Here is a 26,148-nt window from a genome sequence, read left to right on the forward strand (position 1 = left end):
TCTGTATTCAAATGTAGTTCCCTCAGCAATGTATCAACAACTACACACACATTTCTATCAGTATTTCTCTGTGTTGTGGTTGACATGATGATGACTGCAGGAGTTAAGGGGAGAGGCGGAGCGTCACCATGAAATGTGCAAATTGACATACAAATGAATAAAAGGGGAAAAATGCTCCATGTTTTTTAGGCTGTAAACTTTAACTGTTATGTAAGCCAACTAGACAGACAGTGTATCACTCTTCCTCCTGTACATTAGCAGATAAAAGGCATCACATACTTGAATGCATGTTAAATAAAGAATGCTGGAAATAACTGCGGCGTATCAAAGCCGTGATTGGTCAGATGTCGATTCATTGCAATGGGTTACAGACGTGCTCCCCTTGTCACCTCTCACTCTCACTCTCACGGGGGGTGCGCGGAGAACTGAGCGGAGAACTGCGCACAGCAGCTGAGGCCCTCTGGGCGGGGCCCCCTGCACAAGGCGGGGCCCCATGCAGCCTGCGTGATTGGCCTGTAGGGAGGGGCGGCCCTGCATACATACATACAAACATATAAAATCAGGCACAAACACAATAGAGGAAAGCTTATAACAGGTTTAGACAAGATAGTTTAGTTACACTAATGCAGCAGTGATATAGGTCCAGAAACAAAATGTATTAGACAACAATAATAGTGAACATTTTACTGCACAGTGAGTTTTAACATTTTAACTTTCATGTCAGATGATAATTTTGTATTTTTTGACTACTTTTCCATGTTGGGACCATATTACAAAAGATAAATCAACTACTAAATTCAGTTATTTTTAATACTTTCTACTTTGTTCAGCTCTTTCTAAATATAAATAACACCTGTTAGAGTTTGGTGACCTCGTGACCGCGCACTGAATGCACGCCCTCTTGTTTACGGTGACGTAGCTCCGCCCCTTTACTCCGCGTGCTGCTGACAGTGAGCTCAGTCAGTGAGAGAGGAGCCTCGCGACCACCTGCTAAACTCTCCAACGGTTATCAGTTGACGGTGAAGGGCTAACGTCTAGTAACAGCTAACCAACTAACGAACGGAAAACTTCAGTATCCAGTGGAGATAACGACTGACGGTTAGTAACTAACTGCTTTGTAACGGACAACGTTTGCAACGTAACGGCTACCTATTATCTGATAACTATGAATAGCTAGTGTAGCTCATTAGGCTAATTGTCGTATTAACGGGTACTTGTGAGTTAGCTCGTATGTTATTGATCCGTCCTTGTGAGGGTTATCTTCTATGGCGACGGTGTATTTGGTTACTGCCGTGTCTATCCGTGTGTGTGTGTCCGTGTGCTAGTGTGGGGCAACGTCTCCCATAGTAACGGTTGCTACGCCTGAGCTGTGTGTCTGGAGCTAACATTAGTATCCAGGCTCATTAATTAGGCAGCATTTGTGTGTGTGTGTGTGTGTGTGTGTGTGTGTGTGTGTGTGTGTGTGTGTGTGTGTGTGTGTGTGTGTGTGTGGTGTGTGTGTGTGTGTGTGTGTGTGTGTGTGTGTGTGTGTGTGTGTGTGTGTGTGTGTGTGTGTGTGTGTGTGTGTGTGTGTGTGTGTGTGTGTGTGTGTGTGTGTGTGTGTGTGTGTGTGTGTGTGTGTGTGTGTGTGTGTGTGTGTGTGTGTGTGTGTGTGTGTGTGGGACAGTTGAACCAAGAGCATCGTTATACACTCATATGATGCTAATCTTATTATTGTAACTGATCATTTTTAGTTGGACTTGAAATGTCTAATACTTTCACAAGTTATCTTCCACAGTATCTGTGTGCATGATCAATACATTATCCAAGTTCCAGGTGAACGTCAACACGTAACGCTGCAACTTTATGCTACTTAATATAAAGGGAAAGCGTACAGGGTTCTCATTTTCTATGACTAATCTACAAGAAAAGTTAACATCATTTAAGGGATCTTGGATACACAGAGGTTGTTGGGATGGACAAATACAGCAAATCACTAATCCTTCTTAATCAATTTATCAAATAACCAAAGTGGACAACCTTAACATTTGAGAGGAACAGGAGATAATACTGAAAGGAAGCTGTGATTGCAAAAGAGGAATGCAATGTAATTTAAATGAAAAATGTTAAAGTTCAGAAAGGATTACCTTAAAACATGTATTGTATCATCTGGTTGAAATTCCTGAATGTTTTTCTTATGATAATAAATAATAACAATATTGCAGTTCTAGTGCATTTTTGTAATAGTTTTTCTGAACATCTTGCACCGCTAGTTTGGTTTCATACTCTCTGCATTCCTCTCAATCAACAGTAAAAAACGTTTATGAAGGACGAGTTGATGATTTTAACTATATCGACAGTACATCTCATCTCTGTGCACTGATCAAACTTCAGCTTCACTGTCAGTCAGTTATCTGTTTGGGTCAGAGCCAGATTGCCCACAGGAAGCTCAACATCCATCTAAACCACTGTTACCCAAGCTGTCTGCCCACACACACACACACACACACACACACACACACACACACACACACACACACACACACACACACACACACACACACACACACACACAGCTGGATGGCCTACTGCCAATGAGAGGTCACTCGCTCTTTCCATTGGATTCACACTGTTGGATAAGACACAGGAAGACAGACGGATAGATGGGCAGCCAGACAGGTAGCAGATCTGGATCATGGATGCAAGATAATTACATTTTACGCAAAAAACCTCGGCCAAACTGTCTTCGGGCTATTCTTTATTTTGTTGGACTTTACGTGCATGTTTACCTGTTGTGCTGCTTTTACCATTAATTCATCAGCTTTAAAGATGACTTTGAGTTCCAAAATCCCTGACAGACGCTCACCTGTAACATTTTGATAGGTGTTACTGTCTAACACCGTACCTTTCTCCAAATGTTTTGTCTTTTTTAAATCTGCCATGAAGACGTGTGTTCAGGTTGACAGTAAAGCAGTTCTATAATGGAGGAGCTTCACGACGTCCAGCTGACTGAGATCAAACCTCTCCTGACAGGACAGGTACAGCACCATTTTTGTTTGATAACACATGACTGAAGGAATATTCAACAAAGACATATCTTACCATCAGATCCATATGCTAGATGCTTGAACTCATTTCATAACAACAGTGATTAACGAATGTCTCTCTCTCTTCAGAATGGGCGAAATCTGCAGGACTTTGACTGTCAGGTGAGTTCAGCACCGTCATGTAACACCTTCACACCCTTCCTCTCCTTGGCACTATGTAGTGCTAGAATCTGAATACAAATACGATGGGACTTTATTGTCAGATCAAGTCCGACATTTTTCTTGCATCACAGAAGCTTCCGTTTCAACATCAGACAACGACAGATATTAAGACTCAATACAAGGAAAACAAGGCACTTTTAATGGTGTTATTAAACCCTGAGTCACATTGGTACATCGGTTAATTTACTTTATTTGAAAGAATGATCCTTTTTAAAAGTACTCAATTGCAATGGATTTGATGCATTCGACAGCCCTATTAAAAATATAATGGAAATTGTTTGTTTTTTAATGTAGCAAGGACGATTCATTTATAGGTTGGACAATTAAATGATGTCCTCTCTGCAGCACTCTAACCTTATTGTTCATGGAGATGAACTAACATAACTACGCACAACAACAGAACAACAGGCAGGAAGTCCAAACAGTGTTACTGCTGGTTTCAAAGTAGAGGGGTTGACAAAAAAACATATTCTTTAGAGTCAATGCGCCTGATAACAATTTACACAATATCGATTTGTCTATAATTTGTCTTCTTCATGTTATAAAAAGTAAATATGTATGTGGAGATATGTGAGGAAAACTATATGCAAGAGGTCAAATGTCAGGCTGAAACTAGTTCAATAAGCATCAGCTCCACACTCTGATATTGATCGACTCGTTGGACTGACGTCAAAACAGCGGGTCAGTTTGCATCAATGACTCTGAACAGACAGTTATTTCTAATTAGAGCACAGAATAACAGCTCTGCCTTTGTCTGCTCCTGCAAAACATTCTGTGGAGTACTTTAAAGCTATTCCCATCTGTCACTCAACGGAAAAACTGCAGTTCATCTCAGGAAAGTCTGCATTTTTAACTACGTTTCAACACAGCCGGGGAAAGAAGAGAAATGAAAACAAAAAAATCCTTTGTGTTGAGATTTACTTTATAGTTCAACCCTGTAAGAGATTTGAATTGGGTTTCCACCTATGCTTTCTACATCAAGGAAACAAGAAATATATCCATGAGCAGAACACTAGTGCATATACAGGCTGAAATAGATTAATAAAGTTAGGGAACTATCATGCAAAATGCACTTTTTTATGTCTTTTATACATACAGTGGGGCAAAAAAGTATTTAGTCAGCCACCAATTGTGCAAGTTCTCCCACTTAAAAAGATGAGAGGCCTGTAATTTTCATCCTCGGTACACTTCAACTATGACGGACAGAATGGGGGGAAATAATCCAGGAAATCACAATAAGTATTTGGTTACCTACAAACAAACAAGATTTCTGGCTCTCACAGACCTGTAACTTCTTCTTTAAGAGCCTCCTCTGTCCTCCACTCGTTAACTGTATTAATGGCACCTCTTTGAACTCGTTATCAGTATAAAAGACACCTGTCCACAACCTCAAACAGTCACACTCCAAACTCCACTATGGCCAAGACCAAAGAGCTGTCAAAGGACACCAGAAAAAAAATTGTAGACCTGCACCAGGCTGGGAAGACTGAATCTGCAATAGGTAAGCAGCTTGGTGTGAAGAAATCAACAGTGGGAGCAATTATTAGAAAATGGAAGACATACAAGACCATTGATAATCTCCCTCGATCTGGGGCTCCATGCAAGATCTCACCCCGTGGGGTCAAAATTATCACAAGAATGGTGAGCAAAAGTCCCAGAACCACACGGGGGGACCTAGTCATTGACCTGCAGAGAGCTGGGACCAAAGTAACAAAGGCTACCATCAGTAACACACTACGTCGCCAGGGACTCAAATCCTGCAGTGCCAGACGTGTCCCCCTGCTTAAACCAGTACATGTCCAGGCCCGTCTGAAGTTTGCTAGAGAGCATTTAGATGATCCAGAAGAGGATTGGGAGAATGTCATATGGTCAGATGAAACCAAAATAGAACTTTTTGGTAAAAACTAGGGATGCACGATATTGGTTTTTTGAAACCGATACCGATAACTTCCTGCTTCTCAAGACCGATAACAATAACAAAAAAATTATTATTATTATTTTAACGCATGTGTATTTTTTTTCCTTGGCCGCCCCATAGTTTCAGAGCGCATCGAGTTTAAAATACCATCTACAAGCTGATGCTGACAGCCCCGCTCCTGCCGCCCGCTTGTAGCAGACCATACTTCCACGCTCACCGGCAGGCACCGACTGGCCATCTGGAGGACCGGGAGGGTGTGTGTATGTGTGGCCCGAGCGAGCGAGAGAGAGACCTTACGTGCATTGTTGTTGTTAGCATCTGGTGCTAGCTAGCTGCGCAAACGGATATAAGGAGCCGTTTAAATTAAAACAGAGGAGCGACATTTCACCACAACTGCGCCGAGCACTTCACTTTATGCAGGAAGCAGACAGCGGGACATTGTACGAAATGTCAGCACACTCAGCACGGATAGTGCAACATGATTGCAGCGTCCAGGCAGCTCCGGTTCGAGCATATGCCTTGAGTTGCACATAGCTCCAACGCGCGCGCACACACACACACACACACACACACACACACACTTTGTATTGTATTATTGTCTTCGTACGCTTTTCACACACCATCGTAGCGATGGCGATGTTTCAGGTGACTGATCAGGTTCGAAGTATTAGGGAGCGCTGGATTTGTGAAGAACTCCCCTCTTCCTAAACCACTAATACCACACTACTGGCAAAACGGGAGGAGCCGATTGAAAAACAAGCGCCCCTCATCCCAATCCACCCACACCGCAGTATTTTTTTTTACCCAAAACATATATTGTATATTATCGGGGCTATTATTACTTTTATCGGGTTCCTAATATCGGACCGATAATTATCGTGCATCCCTAGTAAAAACTCAACTAGACGTGTTTGGAGGAGAAAGAATGTTGAGTTGCATCCAAAGAACACCATACCTACTGTGAAACATGGGGGTGGAAACATCATGCTTTGGGACTGTTTTTCTGCAAAGGGACCATGACGACTGATCCGTGTAAAGGACAGAATGAATGGGGCCACGTATCGTGAGATTTTGAGTGACAACCTCCTTCCATCAGCAAGGGCATTGAAGATGAAATGTGGCTGGGTCTTTCAGCATGACAATGATCCCAAACACACCGCCCGGGCAACGAAGGAGTGGCTTCGTATGTGATTTTCTGGATTTTTTTCTCATTTTGTCTCTCATAGTTGAAGTATACCTAGGATGAAAATTACAGGCCTCTCATCTTTTTAAGTGGGAGAACTTGCACAATTGGTGGCTGACTAAATACTTTTTTGCCCCACTGTACATATGTTTCCCCGGTGTGTCGGGAAACTCACGCAGCGTCAGAAAACAAAACCCTCTCTCTTTTCCTCTGTACCCAAATCTCTAAAAACGGGGCTACAACGGAGCTGATCCAGATTTGCGTCCGATATGACGTAATATCAGAAACGTTGCTATCGGAAACAATGCCCGACTGTTTTTGACGTAATATGGTCGGTGTTAACATTAGCATCACTAACACTCAGAGCTAACCTGTACTAGAGAGCATGTGTGTGAAGAAGCAGGAAATAAAAAGGAACTCATCTTGTGGTATAACCGGCAAGAGAGAAAGCCTTTGAGCTCCAGACTGTTTCAGAGAGAATCCTTGATAATCCATGATATGGCGTTTCATCACCGCAGAATCTGCCGGTAGAATCTCCCACATGAGTTCAGACCCCTCCTTTTTTTATCAATTATTTTATTTTTAAAGCTTTATACATAAAATCAGCACTTTTGAAACAGGAAGTGAAATAGAGGGATATGAGGCGTGGCTAGAATGGGAGATCTGTTTGGTATTTTGAGCAAAACACTTCATAGACATGTTTTTTATATATCTGAGACCTATGCTATTGCCTAGAAATAGCATGATAGGTGCACTTTAAGTTAAAAATAAAGCTCTGTTGTTTTCCTTCCGTTTTATTGAAGTATGTGTGAACCACTGTTGAGATGTTTAGTGTCACCACAAGAGTTTTGATACATTAATAAAATAAACTCTTGAGTTTTTGTATATGTTATTACAATCAATATGTTTATTGAAGAAAACAGTATAAATAAATAAATAAAAGTTCTAGCTGTTGGGCTAATGGACATTTGACAGTCAGCCTAATGTATATTGATTTGTCTTGTCATGCACACATAGTGTCCTCCTCATGAAACAAACAAACACAAACAACTCATTCAATAACAAAATATCGGGTTATATTGTTCATATTATTTTTTGAAATGAGTATATATGTATTATATTTATAACATTTGATTACGTCTCTTATTTGACACTTTAAAGTTTGAATTATATTTAAATTTGAGGAAAATCCACGGTAAAAAAGACATTGAAACTTAATGAATCATCGTACATAATCATGACATCTATATTGACCACAAATAATTGAGAATATGCTTAATAATAAAAAAGAATCAGCCAGGCTTAGAGCTACATTACATCTCATTTAGCTCACACTCTTATCCAAAGCGACCTACATACACTGTAATAGAGTGCCACAGTGAAATATAGTCTAAAAGTCTTAGTAAAGTCAATAAAAAAATAGATGAAAGTATTTATTTTTAAACCGTTGTTTTCGTCTTATTTCCAGTGGAAAAAAGGTTTGTTTACCAACTTATTTCATCATGTTTACATCAAAGGAATCCTGGAAGAGTATCACTTAAAACAAGTGGTATGAAAAAGTCACAAAAAAAGCCATAATTGTTCAGTAATATGAAAAAATAAATTACAAATATTGTGAAAACAGGATTAAAATAGTCATATTCTAGTATCTCTGTATACAAATGTATAGCATAGTATGACATACAAATAAATCGGTCAAAAGGTTTAGGTTGATGGAAACAAATATATGACAGATTAAGGCTGGAGCCACATGAGGACGATAACGCAAACGGACCAAAATCGATATCAAAAAAGTCTTCCGTCCACACGCAATAGGCACCAGAAACGTGTCCGTTCACACGAGACCGCTCGAAAGCGCTGGAGAAGCTGTAGTAAATATGCCAGGCCTGTGTGGCGCTGTACTCCTGCCACAAAAGCAGCGAAGAAGACTTCCCGCCATGGTTCTGTTTATTCTCCGCGGTGGCAAGCGTGTGCTCCTGCTGTAATTCTCTCCGGTAGTCCACCAGCAGATGAAAAACACACACCTCTCCGCCTCTTCCAAGGGACGAGGGGACCGTGCGGCAGAGTTTCAGTTAGATTTTATTTCGCCGGTCAACATGTCCGTTAAAGTTTAAATCTTCCGGACAAAATTAGAAAAGTGCTGGTCTGAGGTCTTTGTTATTTATTGAGCTTTAAAACAAATTGATAACGACTATATAATAATAAAAAACGGAGCCTCCTTTTTCCTCCCCCTCTTCTGAGAGCCCAGCAGCTGATCTCTGAGCGGGAGGGGCGGGGCTATTGCTTCAACTTTATCAGAAAATGATCGTATAGGCGTAAACACGGAGCCGTTTGCCCCCCCAGAGCGTTTCGTTCGCAGATCTACCCACCTTGGGACCCGTTATCGTTTTATGCGTTTCCATGTCGGCCTCATGTGGCCGAACCGTCTATATGATAGAGAACTGTAGCGGATATGACCGTTATCGTCCTCGTGTGGCTAGGGCCTAAAAAAGTCGAGAAAAATAGAATAAAGTCATACTTAGTAATATATATATATAGGTATGTCCAATGTATAACACAAATAACCTGGGTTTGGAACAGTAACATGTGACAATTGTTGAGAATACATCATTATTTTTGTTATAATATTGTTAATATTCTTAGAAAAAGGCAAGATTTTGAAGTATGTCTTAAATCCTAAATTACAGAAAAATCTAAAATCTTACCAAATACCAACAACCACTTCACAAAGTGCAAAGCAGTTCTTATGAAGTCAGCAAAATCCTTAAAGATTATGTCTATATTAGTACGTTTCATGTGTAAGATCTTTATATTTAAAAGAAAGATATTACACATAAAACATGTGCTAAATGCTGCTGCTGACTTGGTTACTAAAAAAAAAAAGACAGAAAAAACTATTTTCGAATCATAAATCTTTCGATCATAAATCTATCGATTTCGATTTATGATTCGAAAATTATAAAAGTATTTAACAAAACGTGATCTGTCTCTTCAATGTGTGTCAACCACAGACCTTATTTTGAGCTATTTTCCCAAATCCTATGGAGAAATTGCATTGCTTTTTGTCGAAGGAACCGGAAGTGGTAAAATGCTAACTTGCTTCTGGGTTTTAGGACGCGTCACTGTGGCACTCTATACCGTAGACACACAGAAGCAATTTGGGGTTAAGTATCTTACACAAGGTCACTACAACTAGTCTATCACAGGAGTCGTCCAACGGCTACCCCCCTGATTGGTTTACACCCACACCGCCTTTGTTTGAGAGAGAATTAAACCATTGGGGGATGAAAGAAGGGCAACAAGTGGCTGGCTGATTAAACCGTAAATCCTTCGGGCTCTCAGCCAATGAGTACAGAGATTATTCCTCTTGTCACACCATCTCTGTTTTCAGAAGGCTAAAAGGACAACCACTGACCTCCTTCTATTCCTGTCTCTAGTTTTAATATTTCTCTCTATTTAGAAATCACGCCGTCTTCTCTCTTCCTCTCTAAAACTCTCTCTTGTCCTCCTCCTCCTCTGTCAGGATGTATGACTCTCTGGATTTACACCAGATCTCCTGTTCTTTAGGAGTTGGGGTGGTGAGTTAGCCAGTTAGCCGTTCATTAGCCTCAATCTCTTGAGTCATGCTTTGCCGACTACTAGCTAACAGGAGTCAGCCTTTTAGCCAGTTAGCCAGTTAGCCGTTCATTAGCCTCAATCTCTTGAGTCATGCTTTGCCGACTACTAGCTAACAGGAGTCAGCCTTTTAGCCAGTTAGCTAGTTAGCCGTTCATTAGCCTCAATCTCTTGAGTCATGCTTTGCCGACTACTAGCTAACAGGAGTCAGCCTTTTAGCCAGTTAGCTAGTTAGTATGCTCATCTTGTTTATCTCCATTCACGCTGTTAGCTTGCAGGCAATACATGTGTTGATAAGCTCGCCTGTATGTTTTCTGCTTCAGGGTTAAACTAGAGTGAGAGTCAAACTTTAAGTTAAAAGTCAGATAAAAAGGTTTCTTTTTGCTTCTTTAATTAGAAACCTCAACACAGTCCTGGTTCAGGGAGTAAATCAAACATCCTGTTTATTGTATATTCAGCAGTTTATATAATAAAATACAGCTATGCTGTGTAGTGACACGTGTCTGCACATGCGTTTTTAGGAAGCTTAACATCCATTAATAGAAACTGTCAGGTGTTTCCATTGATGAGATTACTTCTCAGCATCTCAGCTAATGTGAACCCATCCATCTGTCCGGATGTATGAGCTGTTAAGTGCTTGACTTTTGAGATATAAGGCCTCAAACTCATAGAAAAAAGTCCTTCAATTAGATTTTTTAAAGAAGGTTTTGAAATAATTAAATTGTGATTTTCCCCAGATATTAAATAACCCACTCTTAGTTTCTGCATTATTCAATAGTAGCCTTCTTCATGTCTCTCTGCCTCTTGCATTGTGACCAGATATCCTTATTTTATCCATAAAAAAATGACTGACCTTGATAATCATTTTAATTTGAATATTGTGCTTTTATTTTATCCATTGCGTGCTGACATGTAGACCTGCATTCAAACTAATGTCATCAAGCTTTTTAGTCTTGTGTTCCAGTTTCCCACCTGATCATCTGTATTTCTAGAGCATCTCTCTGTCCAGCCACTACTGTCTAGTGCACTCATTTTAAATAGCATACATTTGCTTGACAAGGCGTCTTTTACTATGGCCTATTTAGAGAAAGCCTCCAGCTGTTGTGTCTCTGTGTGTGTTGCTCCTGCTGTAGTGTTTGTTGTTGGTGCAGACGGCAGGATGTTTATTTATTGTTGCCTGCTGTGTTTCTCAGGAGCACGATGTGGAGACAGCCCACGGTGTGCTGCACGTTACCATGAGGGGAGTTGCTAAGGGCAACCGACCCACAATCCTCACCTACCATGACATCGGACTCAACCGTGAGTCAATATTCACACACATCATACAGTACATGCGGCTCAGAGGGAAAACATGTGAGGACTAAACATGGTGTGTGTGTGTGTGTGTGTGTGTGTGTGTGTGTGTGTGTGTGTGTGTGTGTGTGTGTGTGTGTGTGTGTGTGTGTGTGTGTGTGTGTGTGTGTGTGTGTGTGTGTGTGTGTGTGTGTGTGTGTGTGTGTGTGTGTGTGTGTGTGTGTGTGTGTGTGTGTGTGTGTGTGTGTGTGTGTGTGTGTGTGTGTGTGTGTGTGTGTGTGTGTGTGTGTGTGTGTGTGTGTGTGTGTGTGTGTGTGTGTGTGTGTGTGTGTGTGTGTGTGTGTGTGTGTAGATAAGTCTTGTTTCAACAGCCTGTTTAACTACGAGGACATGCAGGAAATCACACAGCACTTCTCCGTTCTGCATGTTGATGCGCCAGGACAGCAGGAGAATGCTCCAGTGTTCCCCACCGGGTAACACACACACACACACACACACACACACACACACTGAACAAAGAAACCTAACACCCTTACTGTCCTCTGCTTGGTATTAACACATGTGCACAAGTCCCTCAACATTTTTCACTGGGTAACACACACACACACACACACACACACACACACACACACACACACACACACACACACACACACACACACACTTGATGTTATTCAAGATTAAATAGGGTTCACCATTAAAACATCGGTGTGGAACTGCAACAGAAGGACAAAACAAATCTTTGATCAGGATACTATGATTGCAGTCGTCCTATTATTTAAATTGGACTCCCTTCAAAATCAGATTTTATATCAGAGGAAGGAGGATTAAAAGAACATCCTTTTGTCATATTAATGTTTTTAAATTAAAAAAAGAATCTAAAGTGAGTATAACAAAGCATAGGGAACATAAAGATAATTATCTTGTGTCTCGTTGTGTTGGCAGCTTAATATTTAAAACAATTTTTCTTTATAAAAGTCTGTGGCAGTTGTCTTTGTTATAGGTGTGTGTGTGTTTAATGCTTGCAAGCAGACACCTCCACCAAAGAGTGTCTGCTTGCAAGCATTAAAAGAAGATCTCAAAATACTTTATATCGATATTGTGATCCTTTGCATATTTGCCTAACTCATCTTTTACTCTAAGACCGCAGCTGATTTGAAGTTGCTACGACATTTGGGGACTCGTCCGGGATCGCTCCCTCTGGATAGGTAATCCTGATGGTGGTTTTGGTCCCCACGTCTTTGCCGTAACCTTTTACCGGGCTTCATTCAACCTCACTACGACATCGTATTCATCTATACTTGTTGAGCAGGATTCCCCCGTTGCCCACAATGATACATCTTTTACAGCTGAGACTGTCCAGATGCTCCCCGAGTCCGTAATATTTTGTGGCAGTGAGAATGCTGTCTATGACTCTCTCTTGTGTTTTGAATCCGAACGGATTCAAAACACAGTCAGCAAGTAATTGCTGACTTTTGCAAGACGTTTGAAGTTTCGATCAAGAAACATGGGTGCTGGTTTCATGAACTTAGGATAGATGGTGGTCATCTTGGCTGCTGCGTATCCCGGCTTGCACACTCCTTCTCCAACTCCCGTGAAAGTTTTGTGTCCAGCTGCAGCAGAAAGCCCTGCTTATCATACACAGTTTGAAGACCATCTGTCTGAGCCACTTAAAATCCAGTGGTTTGAAAGCGGAAAAAGCAAAAAGGGAGTCTTTTTCATAGTTGTCGCTCTTCTACCACTGGATTTCAAGTGACTCAGACAGATGGTCGAAACTTCAAACGTCTTGCAAAAGTCAGCAATTACTTACCTCCGTTTCGATTCAAAACACAAGAGAGAGTCATAGACAGCATCCTCACTGCCACAAAATATTACGGACTCGGGGAGCATCTGGACAATCTCAGCTGTAAAAGATGCATCATTTTGGGCAACGGGGGAATCCTGTTCAACAAGTCTCTGGGCTCCCGTATAGATTACATTACATGTCACTTGTTAGATGCTTTTATCCAAAGCGACTTACATACTCAATACTGTGGGCAATCCCCACAGGAGCAATTTGGGGTGAAGTGTCCCAGGGACACAACGACATGCTGCAGTGGGGTTTGAACCTGTGACCCCCTGATCCGAACACCAATTTGATATTTGATATACTTTATTAATCCCCGTGGGGAAATTGTTTCTCTGCATTTGACCCATCCTAGTGTTAGGAGTAGTGTGCTGCCTTTTTGAACAGCACCCGGGGAGCAGTGTGGGGAACGGTGCCTTGCTCAGGGACACCTCGGTAGCACTTGGTCTTGACGGGACTTGAACTGGTGACCTTCCAGTTGCCAAGCCAAGTCCCTATCGACTTCGCCACCACCGCCCCTAAACGCACTACCCACTGCACCACACGCCGTAGATGAATACGATGTCGTAGTGAGGTTGAATGAAGCCCGGTAAAAGGTTACGGCAAAGACGCGGGGACCAAAACCACCATCAGGATTACCTATCCAGAGGGAGTGATCCCGGACGAGCCCCCAAATGTCGTAGCAACTTAAAATCAGCTGCGGTCTTACCCCCAGTTTCCACCGGGTCCGCCTGCGCCGCGTTACGGCTGCACCGCGGCGGTCGTAAGGATCGCGGCCACTCTAGTCAATGGGTGCTATTCCACCACATGCGCCGCGTTACGGCTCAGACGCGTCCCAGAAGCGGCTCGGCGCAGCGCTTCTCTAAAATTAGGATAAATCCTATTTTTGCCGCGGCACAGCTGTAAGGTCGGGCAGGCAGCCCCCCCCTCGCAGGAAGTGGAAAGGTGAGCATCCGGGCCAGGCCCATCCCCCACATATACTAATTTATGAGACTCCCCTCCTTCATCACAACACCTCCACTACGATACGCACAATGGACGACGAGGTTTTCATCATGGAAGTGGAAAAACACACTATTTTATATGATGTAGCCAATACTTACTACAAGGACAACATCAGAAAGGACAAGTCCTGGTTTTTAGTCGCTGCAGTTTGTGGAGTGGAAGGTAACAACTACATATTAATGTTTTAAAGTTAATTAATACTTGTAGGTACAGTACAGAGCCATTCAATTAACACAATTTTAAACAGACACAAAAATAAAACATTTAACTACGTAGCTTACTTACTTTCTTGTAGAAGTACAAATGTCCAGGATGCCCGAATCAATAACAAAACTGCGAGCCTGGACGCACGACGCTACGCTCCTGAAACGCTTCTGGGAGGCGTCCGGTGGGTTATGGCGCTAGAGGAGGTCGGACCAAAACCGCAGCGCGGCGCGGACGGACCCGGTGGAAACTTGGGGTTACGGCCCGTCCACACAGCGGCGTGCGTTGAAGCTTCAACGCTTCACGCATCGCCGAACTGCATCGTGGGAGCAAAGCGTAGCTTTTCTCGCGGTGCTCGCTGCAAAAGTTGAGCAATGTTCAACTTTTGAAGCTTTGACGGAAGCGTCAGCCAATCAAATCATATGTCAGTACAAGCTCTAGCCAATCAAACCGCTGCTTGTGTGTCCGGGGTGGGAGATTCAGGTGATTGGTTGTTGGTCTAGCTTCAGACACGCCTGCTGGCAAGCGACAACGCACGCCGCTGTGTGGACGGGCCGTTAGAGTAAAAGATTAGTTAGGCAAATATGCAAAGGAACACAATATCGATATAAAGTATTTTGAGATCTTGTAATGCTTGCAAGCAGACACCTCCACCAAAGAGTGTGTTCTGTTCTGTCACTCTTATAGGGAAACATGCTAACCCACATGACATCACAACATCATGTGAGGCCAGGTGTTTGCCTTCTGGCACAGCACTGTATGCTAAAACTCACACCCCTCAAAGCACAATGGGATACACAGATAACCCCTATCATAAATTCCATCTCTCTTCCTGGAGTGTCCTAAAAAACCCTTCCAGAGACATCTGTTTATCACACACACCTTCACATGACAGTCTCATGATGCAGCAGTTACATTTCATTTAGGATTACACTGTATTAAGCTTTACTCCCATAATTGCCATAACTGTGTGTGTGTGTGTGTGTGTGTGTGTGTGTGTGTGTGTGTGTGTGTGTGTGTGTGTGTGTGTGTGTGTGTGTGTGTGTGGTGTGTGTGTGTGTGTGTGTGTGTGTGTGTGTGTGTGTGTGTGTGTGTGTGTGTGTGTGTGTGTGTGTGTGTGTGTGTGTGTGTGTGTGTGTGTGGTGTGTGTGTGTGTGTGTTTGTGTGTGGTGTGTGTGTGTGTGTGTGTGTGTGTGTGTGTGTGTGTGTGTTGTGTGTGTGTGTGTGTGTGTGTGTGTGTGTGGTGTGTGTGTGTGTGTGTGTGTGTGTGCAGGTACCAGTACCCCACCATGGATGAGCTGGCGGAGATGCTGCCATCTGTCCTGACACAGCTTCAGTGAGTCTTTGTGATGCATGATGGGTAATTTAGTAGGAACAGACGGTTTGTCAGTTCACCAGAATGTACTGTGTGTGTGTTTTCATTATCAGGGTGAAGTGTGTGATTGGCATCGGTGTGGGAGCTGGAGCCTACATCCTCACCAAACTGGCTGTGAGTATAATCTGCCCCACACACACACACACACACACACACACACACACACACACACACACACACACACACACACACACACACACACACACACACACACACACACACACACACACACACACACACGTACACACGTTGATGATGATGTTGATGATGTGTGTTTCAGCTGAATGAGCCCACGCTGGTGGAGGGGTTGGTTCTGATCAACGTGGACCCGTGTGCAAAGGGCTGGGTGGACTGGGCTGCCGCTAAGGTAGTTTGACAAAAATAATCATAACTTAAGGTCAAAGGGCCAGTTGCATAAAATATCTTTAATCTCAAATGCATTGCTTACTAAATACCCTTAGTTACCGAAGATACCTCTAACTTTGTCTAATGACCTAGCAGACAAGTCTCAAAGGAAAATGATCTGATATGAAGACAAAATGTGATGTTTTTGTTCCCTGCAGCTGAGCGGCTGGACGAGCAACGTGGTGGACGACATCATGGGACATCACTTCAGCGCTGTGAGGACACACTTTGTTTACAAGAACCACAGATTTGAAGAAGCATTTATGAGTCTCCCCTGAACTGTGGTGTGTGTGTGCAGGATGAGTTATCAGACAACATGGAGATCGTCCAGACGTACAGACTCCACATCTCTCAGGATATACCGCTGGAGAACCTGTCCATGTTCTACAACAGCTACGACAGGTAGGGAACAGGAAAGCATGGACAGAGAGGTGAGAGGAAGACATGTAGGTGAGACAGGAAAGCATGGACAGAGAGGTGAGAGGAAGACATGTAGGTGGGACAGGAAAGCATGGACAGAGAGGTGAGAGGAAGACATGTAGGTGGGACAGGAAAGCATGGACAGAGAGGTGAGAGGAAGACATGTAGGTGAGACAGGAAAGCATGGACAGAGAGGTGAGAGGAAGACATGTAGGTGGGACAGGAAAGCATGGACAGAGAGGTGAGAGGAAGACATGTAGGTGGGACAGGAAAGCATGGACAGAGAGGTGAGAGGAAGACATGTAGGTAGGACAGGAAAGCATGGACAGAGAGGTGAGAGGAAGACATGTAGGTGAGACAGGAAAGCATGGACAGAGAGGTGAGAGGAAGACATGTAGGTGGGACAGGAAAGCATGGACAGAGAGGTGAGAGGAAGACATGTAGGTGGGACAGGAACGCATGGGCAGAGAGGTGAGAGGAAGACATGTAGGTGAGACAGGAAAGCATGGACAGAGAGGTGAGAGGAAGACATGTAGGTGGGACAGGAAAGCATGGACAGAGAGGTGAGAGGAAGACATGTAGGTGGGACAGGAAAGCATGGACAGAGAGGTGAGAGGAAGACATGTAGGTGGGACAGGAAAGCATGGACAGAGAGGTGAGAGGAAGACATGTAGGTGGGACAGGAAAGCATGGACAGAGAGGTGAGAGGAAGACATGTAGGTGGGACAGGAACGCATGGGCAGAGAGGTGAGAGGAAGACATGTAGGTGGGACAGGAAAGCATGGACAGAGAGGTGAGAGGAAGACATGTAGGTGAGACAGGAAAGCATGGGCAGAGAGGTGAGAGGAAGACACGTAGGTAGGACAGAAAAGCATGGACAGAGAGGTGAGAGGAAGACATGTAGGTGGGACAGGAAAGCATGGACAGAGAGGTGAGAGGAAGACATGTAGGTGGGACAGGAAAGCATGGACAGAGAGGTGAGAGGAAGACATGTAGGTGGGACAGGAAAGCATGGACAGAGAGGTGAGAGGAAGACATGTAGGTGGGACAGGAAAGCATGGACAGAGAGGTGAGAGGAAGACATGTAGGTGGGACAGGAAAGCATGGACAGAGAGGTGAGAGGAAGACATGTGGGTGAGACAGGAAAGCATGGACAGAGAGGTGAGGGGAAGACATGTAGGTGGGACAGGAAAGCATGGACAGAGAGGTGAGAGGAAGACATGTAGGTGGGACAGGAAAGCATGGACAGAGAGGTGAGAGGAAGACATGTAGGTGAGAAAGGAAAGCATGGACAGAGAGGTGAGAGGAAGACATGTAGGTGAGACAGGAAAGCATGGACAGAGAGGTGAGAGGAAGACATGTAGGTGGGACAGGAAAGCATGGACAGAGAGGTGAGAGGAAGACATGTAGGTGGGACAGGAAAGCATGGACAGAGAGGTGAGAGGAAGACATGTAGGTGGGACAGGAAAGCATGGACAGAGAGGTGAGAGGAAGACATGTAGGTGGGACAGGAAAGCATGGACAGAGAGGTGAGAGGAAGACATGTAGGTGGGACAGGAAAGCATGGACAGAGAGGTGAGAGGAAGACATGTAGGTGGGACAGGAAAGCATGGACAGAGAGGTGAGAGGAAGACATGTAGGTGAGACAGGAAAGCATGGACAGAGAGGTGAGAGGAAGACATGTAGGTGAGACAGGAAAGCATGGACAGAGAGGTGAGAGGAAGACAGCAAAGGAGTCTTGAAGCATTTTTATTAGAAGTAATTCCCAATAAACTACATCTCTGCAAATGAAAGTCTGAAGGCCTTCCAGTGTCAGCGCTATGTTTTAATGGTGAACCCTATTTAATCTTGAATAACATCGTGTGTGTGTGTGTGTGTGTGTGTGTGTGTGTGTGTGTGTGTGTGTGTGTGTGTGTGTGTGTGTGTGTGTGTGTGTGTGTGTGTGTGTGTGTGTGTGTGTGTGTGTGTGTGTGTGTGTGTGTGTGTGTGTGTGTGTGTGTGTGTGTGTGTGTGTGTGTGTGTGTGTGTGTGTGTGTGTGTGTGTGTGTGTGTGTGTGTGTGTGTGTGTGTGTGTGTGTGTGTGTGTGTGTGTGTGTGTGTGTGTGTGTGTGTGTTAGCCGTACTGAGTTGCAGATGGAGCGGCCGCTCGTTGGTCTGAATGAAGACACGGTCACCACGCTCAGGTATCATTGGTCCTTTCTCCCCTTCATTTAACAATTATAAATGTTTACCAACAATCCTGTTACATCTTATCTGACGTGTGTCAGGTGTACCTCTCTGCTGGTGGTCGGAGACACGTCGCCGGCTGTTGAGGTCGTGGTGAGTGTCTGCCCTGTTTCCTTGACAACAGCCAGTAGATGACGTCACAATGTTGTAAATAAAGAATTTGTGTGTGTGTGCCTGCAGGTGGAGTGTAACTCGAGACTGAACCCCACCAAGACGACCCTGCTCAAGGTTTGTCTCTCGTCAGTTTGTGATGTTCACACTTCCAGTCTTTACTCAATGATAAAGAAGAACAAAATGCATTTCTTCTCCTTTAGATTATAGTCCTTTTTATAATATAATAATACATATATTTTTATTTTTGTCTAATGTTGTTTTTGTCAGTGTCGGGTATAATGTCTAAGAAGTATTAAACTACCTTTACAAAGATAATATTGGTTCAGTTTTTCAATCGCAGAAAATACTTTTTATTTAGTTTCAGTTTAGAAGAATATCTTTCGCTGCTTATTTTCATCACCAAGTAAAGGATGGAAGCCGTAGTTTGTACATGGAGCCGTGTGCTCACCATCTTCTTTGTCTCTCGATCAGATGGCAGACTGCGGAGGACTTCCTCAGGTGGTGCAGGTGAGCCACTCACTGTCTCATCGTGTGTTTACACTCACATCCTCATATTTACTGTGAAAGACATACTAGATGTTGTGGTGGTTATTTTGTCCATGCTGGCAGAGATAAGATGAGATGCTAACACTGGGAGACAAAGTACCCATTCCACTTTCTGTGTCAAATGTATTCAAAAGTTTGTCATAACACTAATACGAGGTTACAGCTGTTCAATCAGGAGAGACGGTTTTGATGTAAGAATACATATCTAGACACATAACAGTGAGTTATGTGATATGTGTTAGGAGAGCAGATTTAAAAGGGTTAGCAGAGCGCTATGATAGGCTTGTGAGAATAGAGCGAAGTGATTGGTTAAGCTGGGGAGTGACGCCCCCGATCACTTATTGAGAGGAGAGAGTAGTGACATAGAAATAGTAAATTTGACTCTTTTTTTCAAAATGTTACTTTTTTTTAAAGACTTTTTTCCAGAATGTGGCTTTTCTTTTTAAATCATTTTGTGACATTCTCACTGAAGAGACTTGCTATTATTTGCCCTAGACTTCTGCTTTCAGACGTAGTTAATTATGAAGTTATTACCCTATCTGATAATAATCCAATGCAGAGGCAATAATGTAATATAATACATTATTTTATATATATATTTATATATGTATTTTGATATAGTCTTAAAGTTACAACCGGCCCTTTGAGTGCAGCCCTAATGCTGATGTGGCCCGCGATTAAATTGAGTTTGACCCCCCTGCCTTCGATGCCCTTAGAGTGACTGGACCCGACACTCTTCCATAAGTGGGTCAAAAAGGACCCGTATTAGAATAATGTCTTTATGCCATTTTGTCATTTTGGTTAAGAAAAATCCTTTGTATAATATTTAGTATTATATTTTGGTTCACACTAGAAATATTTTATATTGAATTTTTCACTATTTATAATTTGACATTTTTTTTACATTTTGGAAAAAACCCGTTTTGAACATATCGATGCAAAGATCTCCGCTATTCTGAGACCCTCACAGTATTCCAGTCCCTTTTCAAAACTCATCTCTTGTTTGATAGTCCTATACCCCCCACCCCAACCTTCCCTTATATTGTAAAGCGATTTTGAGTCCTTGAAAAGCCCTATACAAATATAATATATTGTTATTATTATACTGACAGGTATCAGATCTTGCTGTGTAAAATAATCTTCCTGAGAGGTGTCACTTGTGATGTCGTCTGTGTGGTCTACAGTGAATGTATTCCTGACAGACACAGGTGATAAGAATCAAGTCTGCGTCCAAATGGTTGGAAGATAAGGAGGAAGGACAATCAATACTGTATATAGTCAATGTGAGGTGAAGTGTGTCGCCAAGGTAACCAGTTAGAACTCCAAGTGGCGATGAGGTCTTAAAATGTGTGGAAAGGGTCTTAAAAAAGGTCTTACATCTGACTTCAGGGTTCCTGCAGATACGCTGCGTAATGTTTTATGAATGATCAGCCGTTCTCACTGCAGTGTGTTTCTTTCCTCAGCCTGGAAAACTAGCAGAAGCCTTCAAGTATTTTGTCCAGGGGATGGGCTACAGTGAGTACCTTCTTTACATTTTACTGCAAGATCACACTCTTCTGTAGCTCTAAGAAGAAGAACACATTTTCCCCACGTGTATATCTAGGAGGAGATATCAGAATTTCTAGCTAACACATAAATTAGACTGAGGGAATATACTTTGGTTTTTGTAACTTTCTGTTGGTCTTTGTCTCTGTCAACATGTTCCTGGTATATGTCCTAACCTCTTAACTCTTTCTCTGTGTTTTACTATCGTCACATTTGAGTGACTTATAGGCTTATTGAAACGGGACTAGTTTTACTTTATGTGATTTGGAAATTCCTCCTGATATCTTTTTTATTGTATTCAAAATAAATAGGGGTCACGAGCTAATACCAAGCTCGGCTTCAGTGGATGAAGCGTAACTAAGGGCTGTTTTTTAATATGTTTAACTGAATGAAACCTATAACTGTTATGTTATGCTAAGCTGCTCAAACACTGTGTGTGTGTGTGTGTGTGTGTGTGTGTGTGTGTGTGTGTGTGTGTGTGTGTGTGTGTGTGTGTGTGTGTGTGTGTGTGTGTGTGTGTGTGTGTGTGTGTGTGTGTGTGTGTGTGTGTGTGTGTGTGTGTGTGTGTGTGTGTGTGTGTGTGTGTGTGTGTGTGTGTGTGTGCGCAGCTGTGCTTCAACACTAACTGTAAGTAGCAGTTTGCAGTGACTTACTGCTCACTATACGGCAGCAGAGTATGAATCGGTTGGATTTCCGTGTGTGTGTCCGCCCTTGTGTAACTACAGTGATCTTTCAACCTGTCCTCCTTCTTTCCTGCTCTGGTTCTTCTTCTCTCTTTGTCTTTGTTTCCTCCAGTCCCTCATGTTGTATTAAACCGCCTGATCAGCCAATCAGGTATCAGGATTTAAACCAGAATCTTAACGCCCCCCCCCACCACCACCATGTTCATCTTTGTTTCTTTGCTCTCTTGTTAGTCCTGTGTGTGTGTGTGTGTGTGTGTGTGTGTGTGTGTGTCTGCATGCTGTTGATCGAGTGGTTTTTTTCTTCTGCAGTGGAATTACCCAGCAGGCTTTGCTGCTGCATGCCATCACACTATTGACACTCGTCGTCACATCTGATAGTTTGAACTGCTCATGTCTGTAGGATCAAACCCGCATCCCACAACAACATGAACTGAAAACTGAGTAGAACAAAAACAGAAAATATCTGTTTTTGTATACATGTCTCTCTCTGGAGATGCCACCCGGAGCCCTGTTATGGCATGAAGTTATAAAAGCCCGTAAGCAACTGGGTCAATGTTCCCTAGTTTTGCAAACCAGAGAATGTCATCATGGTGTTGAATTGTTGTGCAAACGCTGCGAACACAACCCGACAACATGATGACAACCGGCTCAGATCAAGATGTAAGAATGATCAGATTTGACATCTCAGATTCTGGTTTTGTATGCTTTAGGTTTTTGTTGATGCAACACCTCACACTGAGCAGACATGTGAAGTATGTGGAGCTTCAGTGTGAAAGTGCCTTTGAATCACCGTCATCCGGTTTGAATCCTGCTGATATGTCACAGTGTGAAACGATTCAAATCAGCACATGCTGTTTATGACCTGCTGTCATACAACCAGGCTCTCCAAGGGATGCGTCGAGTCATCGGCAGCACATCCATAGTGCCCATATTTGCCGTGTAGAACGGCATATAAACAAATAAGATCAAAATCAGAAATATGTTTATTGCCACCGAGGTTTACACAGACAAGGTTTGGTTTGTTTGGTGCCTACATAAAACACAGTAAGAGAAGAATAATTGAGGACTAGAAGTACAAATATTTGAGCATTAAAAATATCGATAAATATTTACACCAATTATAGATATACAAAAAAACTAAGAGCAGCATAATGTGACAAAATACTCAGAAAAATTAAATAATACATATGCAGTATTGGGATCGAAAAGCTTTTAACACAAAACTACACAGTTATGTTCAGAAATCACAATATTAAATGAGTAATACAAAAGGATTTGTTCATGATATGCATTAATGTGATGCATAACGTCTATGGTTGGGTAAGAGTCAGTGGCTGGCGAGATGTTATTCACTACTAGGCCATTTTAAGTTTTTTAATTAAACAAAGAATACCACAAAATATTTTCACAATTTTTTTGTTCTTACATTCTTAAAGTACTGGCACAAAATAAATGGGATAGTTTTAAACCGCTGCGTATTGCATAACTGCTGAAAGACTTGGAGACAAACCAAACCAAGAACTTAACCTTCTTGGCAGTTAAAAAAAATAAAGAGATAAATGACGACCTTTATCGAAGCTTTGAATGTGAAATCAACAAGAGAGAAATTCGGTAAAGCCATAATAAAGTTGATTTAGCAAAAAAAACACCGATATGGTCCTTGAAACCAGAGTGAGAAATACAAGATGTGTGCTTTAACTAGCCCTAGTCTTTTTATAGCCTTTTAATTAACTCTTAAATCATCCACAGTGCTGATCAGCTGTCTCTGATTTAGGGTTTTACGCAACAAAAAAACATTTTCCATCGGACTAAATTATTTTTAAGCATCTGTTTCGGCCCGGTATTTCACAATCCGCACTCGCAACACCTGCTCCACTCGGTTTTCTGTTTCTAACATTTCTAACATTCCCCAAATACATTTCTTACATTCCAAGTACTGGTACAAAATAAATGGGGTAGTTTTAAACGGCAGCGTATTGCATAACTGCTGAAAGACTTGGAGACAAACCAAACCAAAAACATAACCTTCTTGGCAGTTAATACAAAAATAAAGACAACAACAACAAAACAAATAATTGGTTTCGGCCCGGTATTTCCCAATCGGTGCATCCCCTCCCATGAACCTGCTCCATTGGTTTCCTGTCTCTAACATGTCTAAACCCCCCCCCCTCCCCCTCAGTGCCGACAGCTGGCATGACCCGGCTGGTGCGCTCCAGAACTCACTCGGCCTCCAGCGTGGGCTCGGCCGAGGGCGCCCGCAGCCGCAGTACCACCACCACGCTGCCAGAGGGCGCCACCATCCCCGGACACATGGCAGAACAGACCATCGAGATGACTGCGTAGGACCCTCCCTGCTCTGTTCTCTCTCTCTTCCTCCTGATGCTGCGTGCGCCTGAAACTTTCCTTCTGTGTCGGACGCAGCCAAACATTTCTAACGTTGTAGTCGTTCTTCCTAATAATGAAAAAGTCACATCTAATATAAAAGTAGGTTTAAAAAAAACCAAAAAAAAAACGTTGCTCTTTAGGATGTCGGTTAACTTCCTGCCCCCTGGAGCCATGCTGTTGCCGTGGTGACGCTGTAGATGTAACTGTACATGGAGCTGGTTCATATTTACAGTTGTGTTGTGTTTTCAGTAGATTAACCAGACCTTCATTTTTCTTCCCTTAGTTTGGGCCTGATCCCTCCTTCTTTTTATTATTACTCTTATTATAATCGTTATTACTTTGTTACGACTCTTGTTGTTGGTGTTGTTTGCTATGAAGCTCGTTTCTGAAACTCTTTTCCTAAAATTACGATTACTTAAAGGGACTATTTCACCAAAAATAATAATACGAAATAACCTAACTACTGCCCTGGAATGCCAGATCTATTTTGTATGACTTTATATAGGAGTTGTATTGATATTATGACAGCAAAATAATATTAAAATATCTAAAATAAAATCATATATGAAGCTACTACACCGCATTGGGGCCATCGTAGGTTAAAAAAACATTTTAAAAGGGAAGGGGGGTTTTAAGATACACATTTACTAGAAAGTATGAGAATAAAAATGTCACATTTACAAGAAAAAACTGAAAATATATTGGATACAAAAATATTTTCTGTCACCAAGTTTGCAGATGATCAGTTTTGAAAACGCTCTAATTCTTAAAACAGCCCAAATATCTCTCAATCAGCTGCAGTTGGTCGTTATTTTATCAGCATGAAGACGTGTTTTTCTACTGATACAACCTAAAGAAAAGGGAAACGTTTATTTCTGTGAACGGGCAGATGTGTGTGTGTTATTCCAGGCTTCAGATGGTTAATAGATTCTGAAGCGCATCATTTAAAAAAGATGATCTTAACTTTATCAGGAGGGGATCCTGAAGTCTTCCTCGTACTCTACTCAGTGTTCAATCGGCCGTCAGCAGCATGCTCGTGGTGGAGTGTTGGCATGAAGTCTGTACCGTGCTCTCACAGTGGGTCTCTGACATGTTGCTCAGCTGCGAACCTGCCTCTCAACTCAAGAAACCTCCGCGTAAAAGAAACCATTGAGACGCTTGAACTTGAATTGTTTTCCACGTTGTGTTGCCATTTTGTTTCTCTGGACTGAAAGCATTCAGCAGGGTTGTTGATAATTGAATGTTACAGGTACTTGTTGGGCTTAAAGGTAGGGAAGGTAAGAATGGAGAAACCAGCTCGAGTGCGCTATAATTTGAAAGTACGCAGCCGAAAAAAATCTGCCCCTCCTCCAACACACATGAACGCGCACATGACCAATGAGGGCACGAGATAAGTGTGCACGAGATGGAAGGCTGGCAGGCAGGTAGGCCATCCAGTTACTTTAGCCGGGCCGGCTCAGATGATTGGTCGTGCTTTTTACGGCTTCCACAGATGACATTTATTTATTGTCAAAGCATTTAATATATTCATTGCTATCGGGATGTTAAGAGCATTCCATGGAATATAACAAAGTGTTTCTGAAGTGAATGACCTACCCTACCTTTTAAGTGACATTGATTTGATAACTTGCACTTTAAAGGTCACTGTTGGAGACATGTTGGTCGTCCTGCTGATGTTGGTTTCTGTAGACACACGTTATGATGCTGAACTTTTCCGTACTGATAACATTTAAACAGTTCTCTGGGGAGATGCTGCCCCCTGCTGGAGGACTGAATAGCAGCTCCAAGAACAACAAATACATCCTGGTATTTTGACTCTTATTTGAATTATGTAACACTTCTGTAAATCAAAAACATTCAGATCTTAGAGGGGGTTTCTGAACTAACAGGGTCGACTCACACAAAGTCAAATATTAACTCGTTGTATTCCTGCCGTCTGTTACTGTTACTAATATTTATTACTGAAACTATTACTTTTGAGATTTGTACTGAAGCATTGGTAGCTGTTACTCTTGAGGTGTGTTGTTCCATGACTTTTATTGTAAACACGGTTTGTAATGAAATAAAGCTCGTTAATATCCAAAACTCTGGTTTGACTTTAATATTTAGCAGCGGGGGGGAGGGGATATTCAGATGA

General features: G+C 42.5%; 1 protein-coding gene across 5 annotated transcripts; it reads left to right on the plus strand.

Annotated features, from left to right (window-relative positions):
- Window positions 1-603: 603 nt before the first annotated feature.
- Window positions 604-26,096, plus strand: LOC117449143 (protein NDRG3-like). 5 transcript variants are annotated; one of them, XM_034086562.2, is made up of 17 exons: window positions 604-693; window positions 2,938-3,017; window positions 3,156-3,188; window positions 11,158-11,263; window positions 11,610-11,730; window positions 15,586-15,648; window positions 15,741-15,801; window positions 15,968-16,054; window positions 16,251-16,307; window positions 16,391-16,494; window positions 18,630-18,695; window positions 18,780-18,831; window positions 18,919-18,966; window positions 19,324-19,359; window positions 20,862-20,913; window positions 21,739-21,777; window positions 23,806-26,096. In XM_034086562.2, exons 2-17 carry the CDS (start codon window positions 2,961-2,963, stop codon window positions 23,967-23,969), a joined length of 1,146 nt encoding a protein of 381 aa, XP_033942453.1. In that variant the 5' UTR covers window positions 604-693; window positions 2,938-2,960; the 3' UTR covers window positions 23,970-26,096. The 5 variants fall into 5 exon arrangements, with proteins under 5 accessions (XP_033942453.1, XP_033942452.1, XP_033942451.1 ...); XM_034086561.2 differs by lacking the exon at window positions 604-693 and adding an exon at window positions 922-1,098; XM_034086560.2 differs by lacking the exon at window positions 604-693 and adding an exon at window positions 923-1,098 and having other exon boundaries at window positions 2,926-3,017.
- The last annotated feature ends 52 nt before the right edge of the window (window positions 26,097-26,148 follow it).

The sequence above is a fragment of the Pseudochaenichthys georgianus genome, chromosome 7 (assembly GCF_902827115.2).
Source record: "Pseudochaenichthys georgianus chromosome 7, fPseGeo1.2, whole genome shotgun sequence".
Taxonomy (NCBI): Eukaryota; Metazoa; Chordata; class Actinopteri; order Perciformes; family Channichthyidae; genus Pseudochaenichthys; species Pseudochaenichthys georgianus.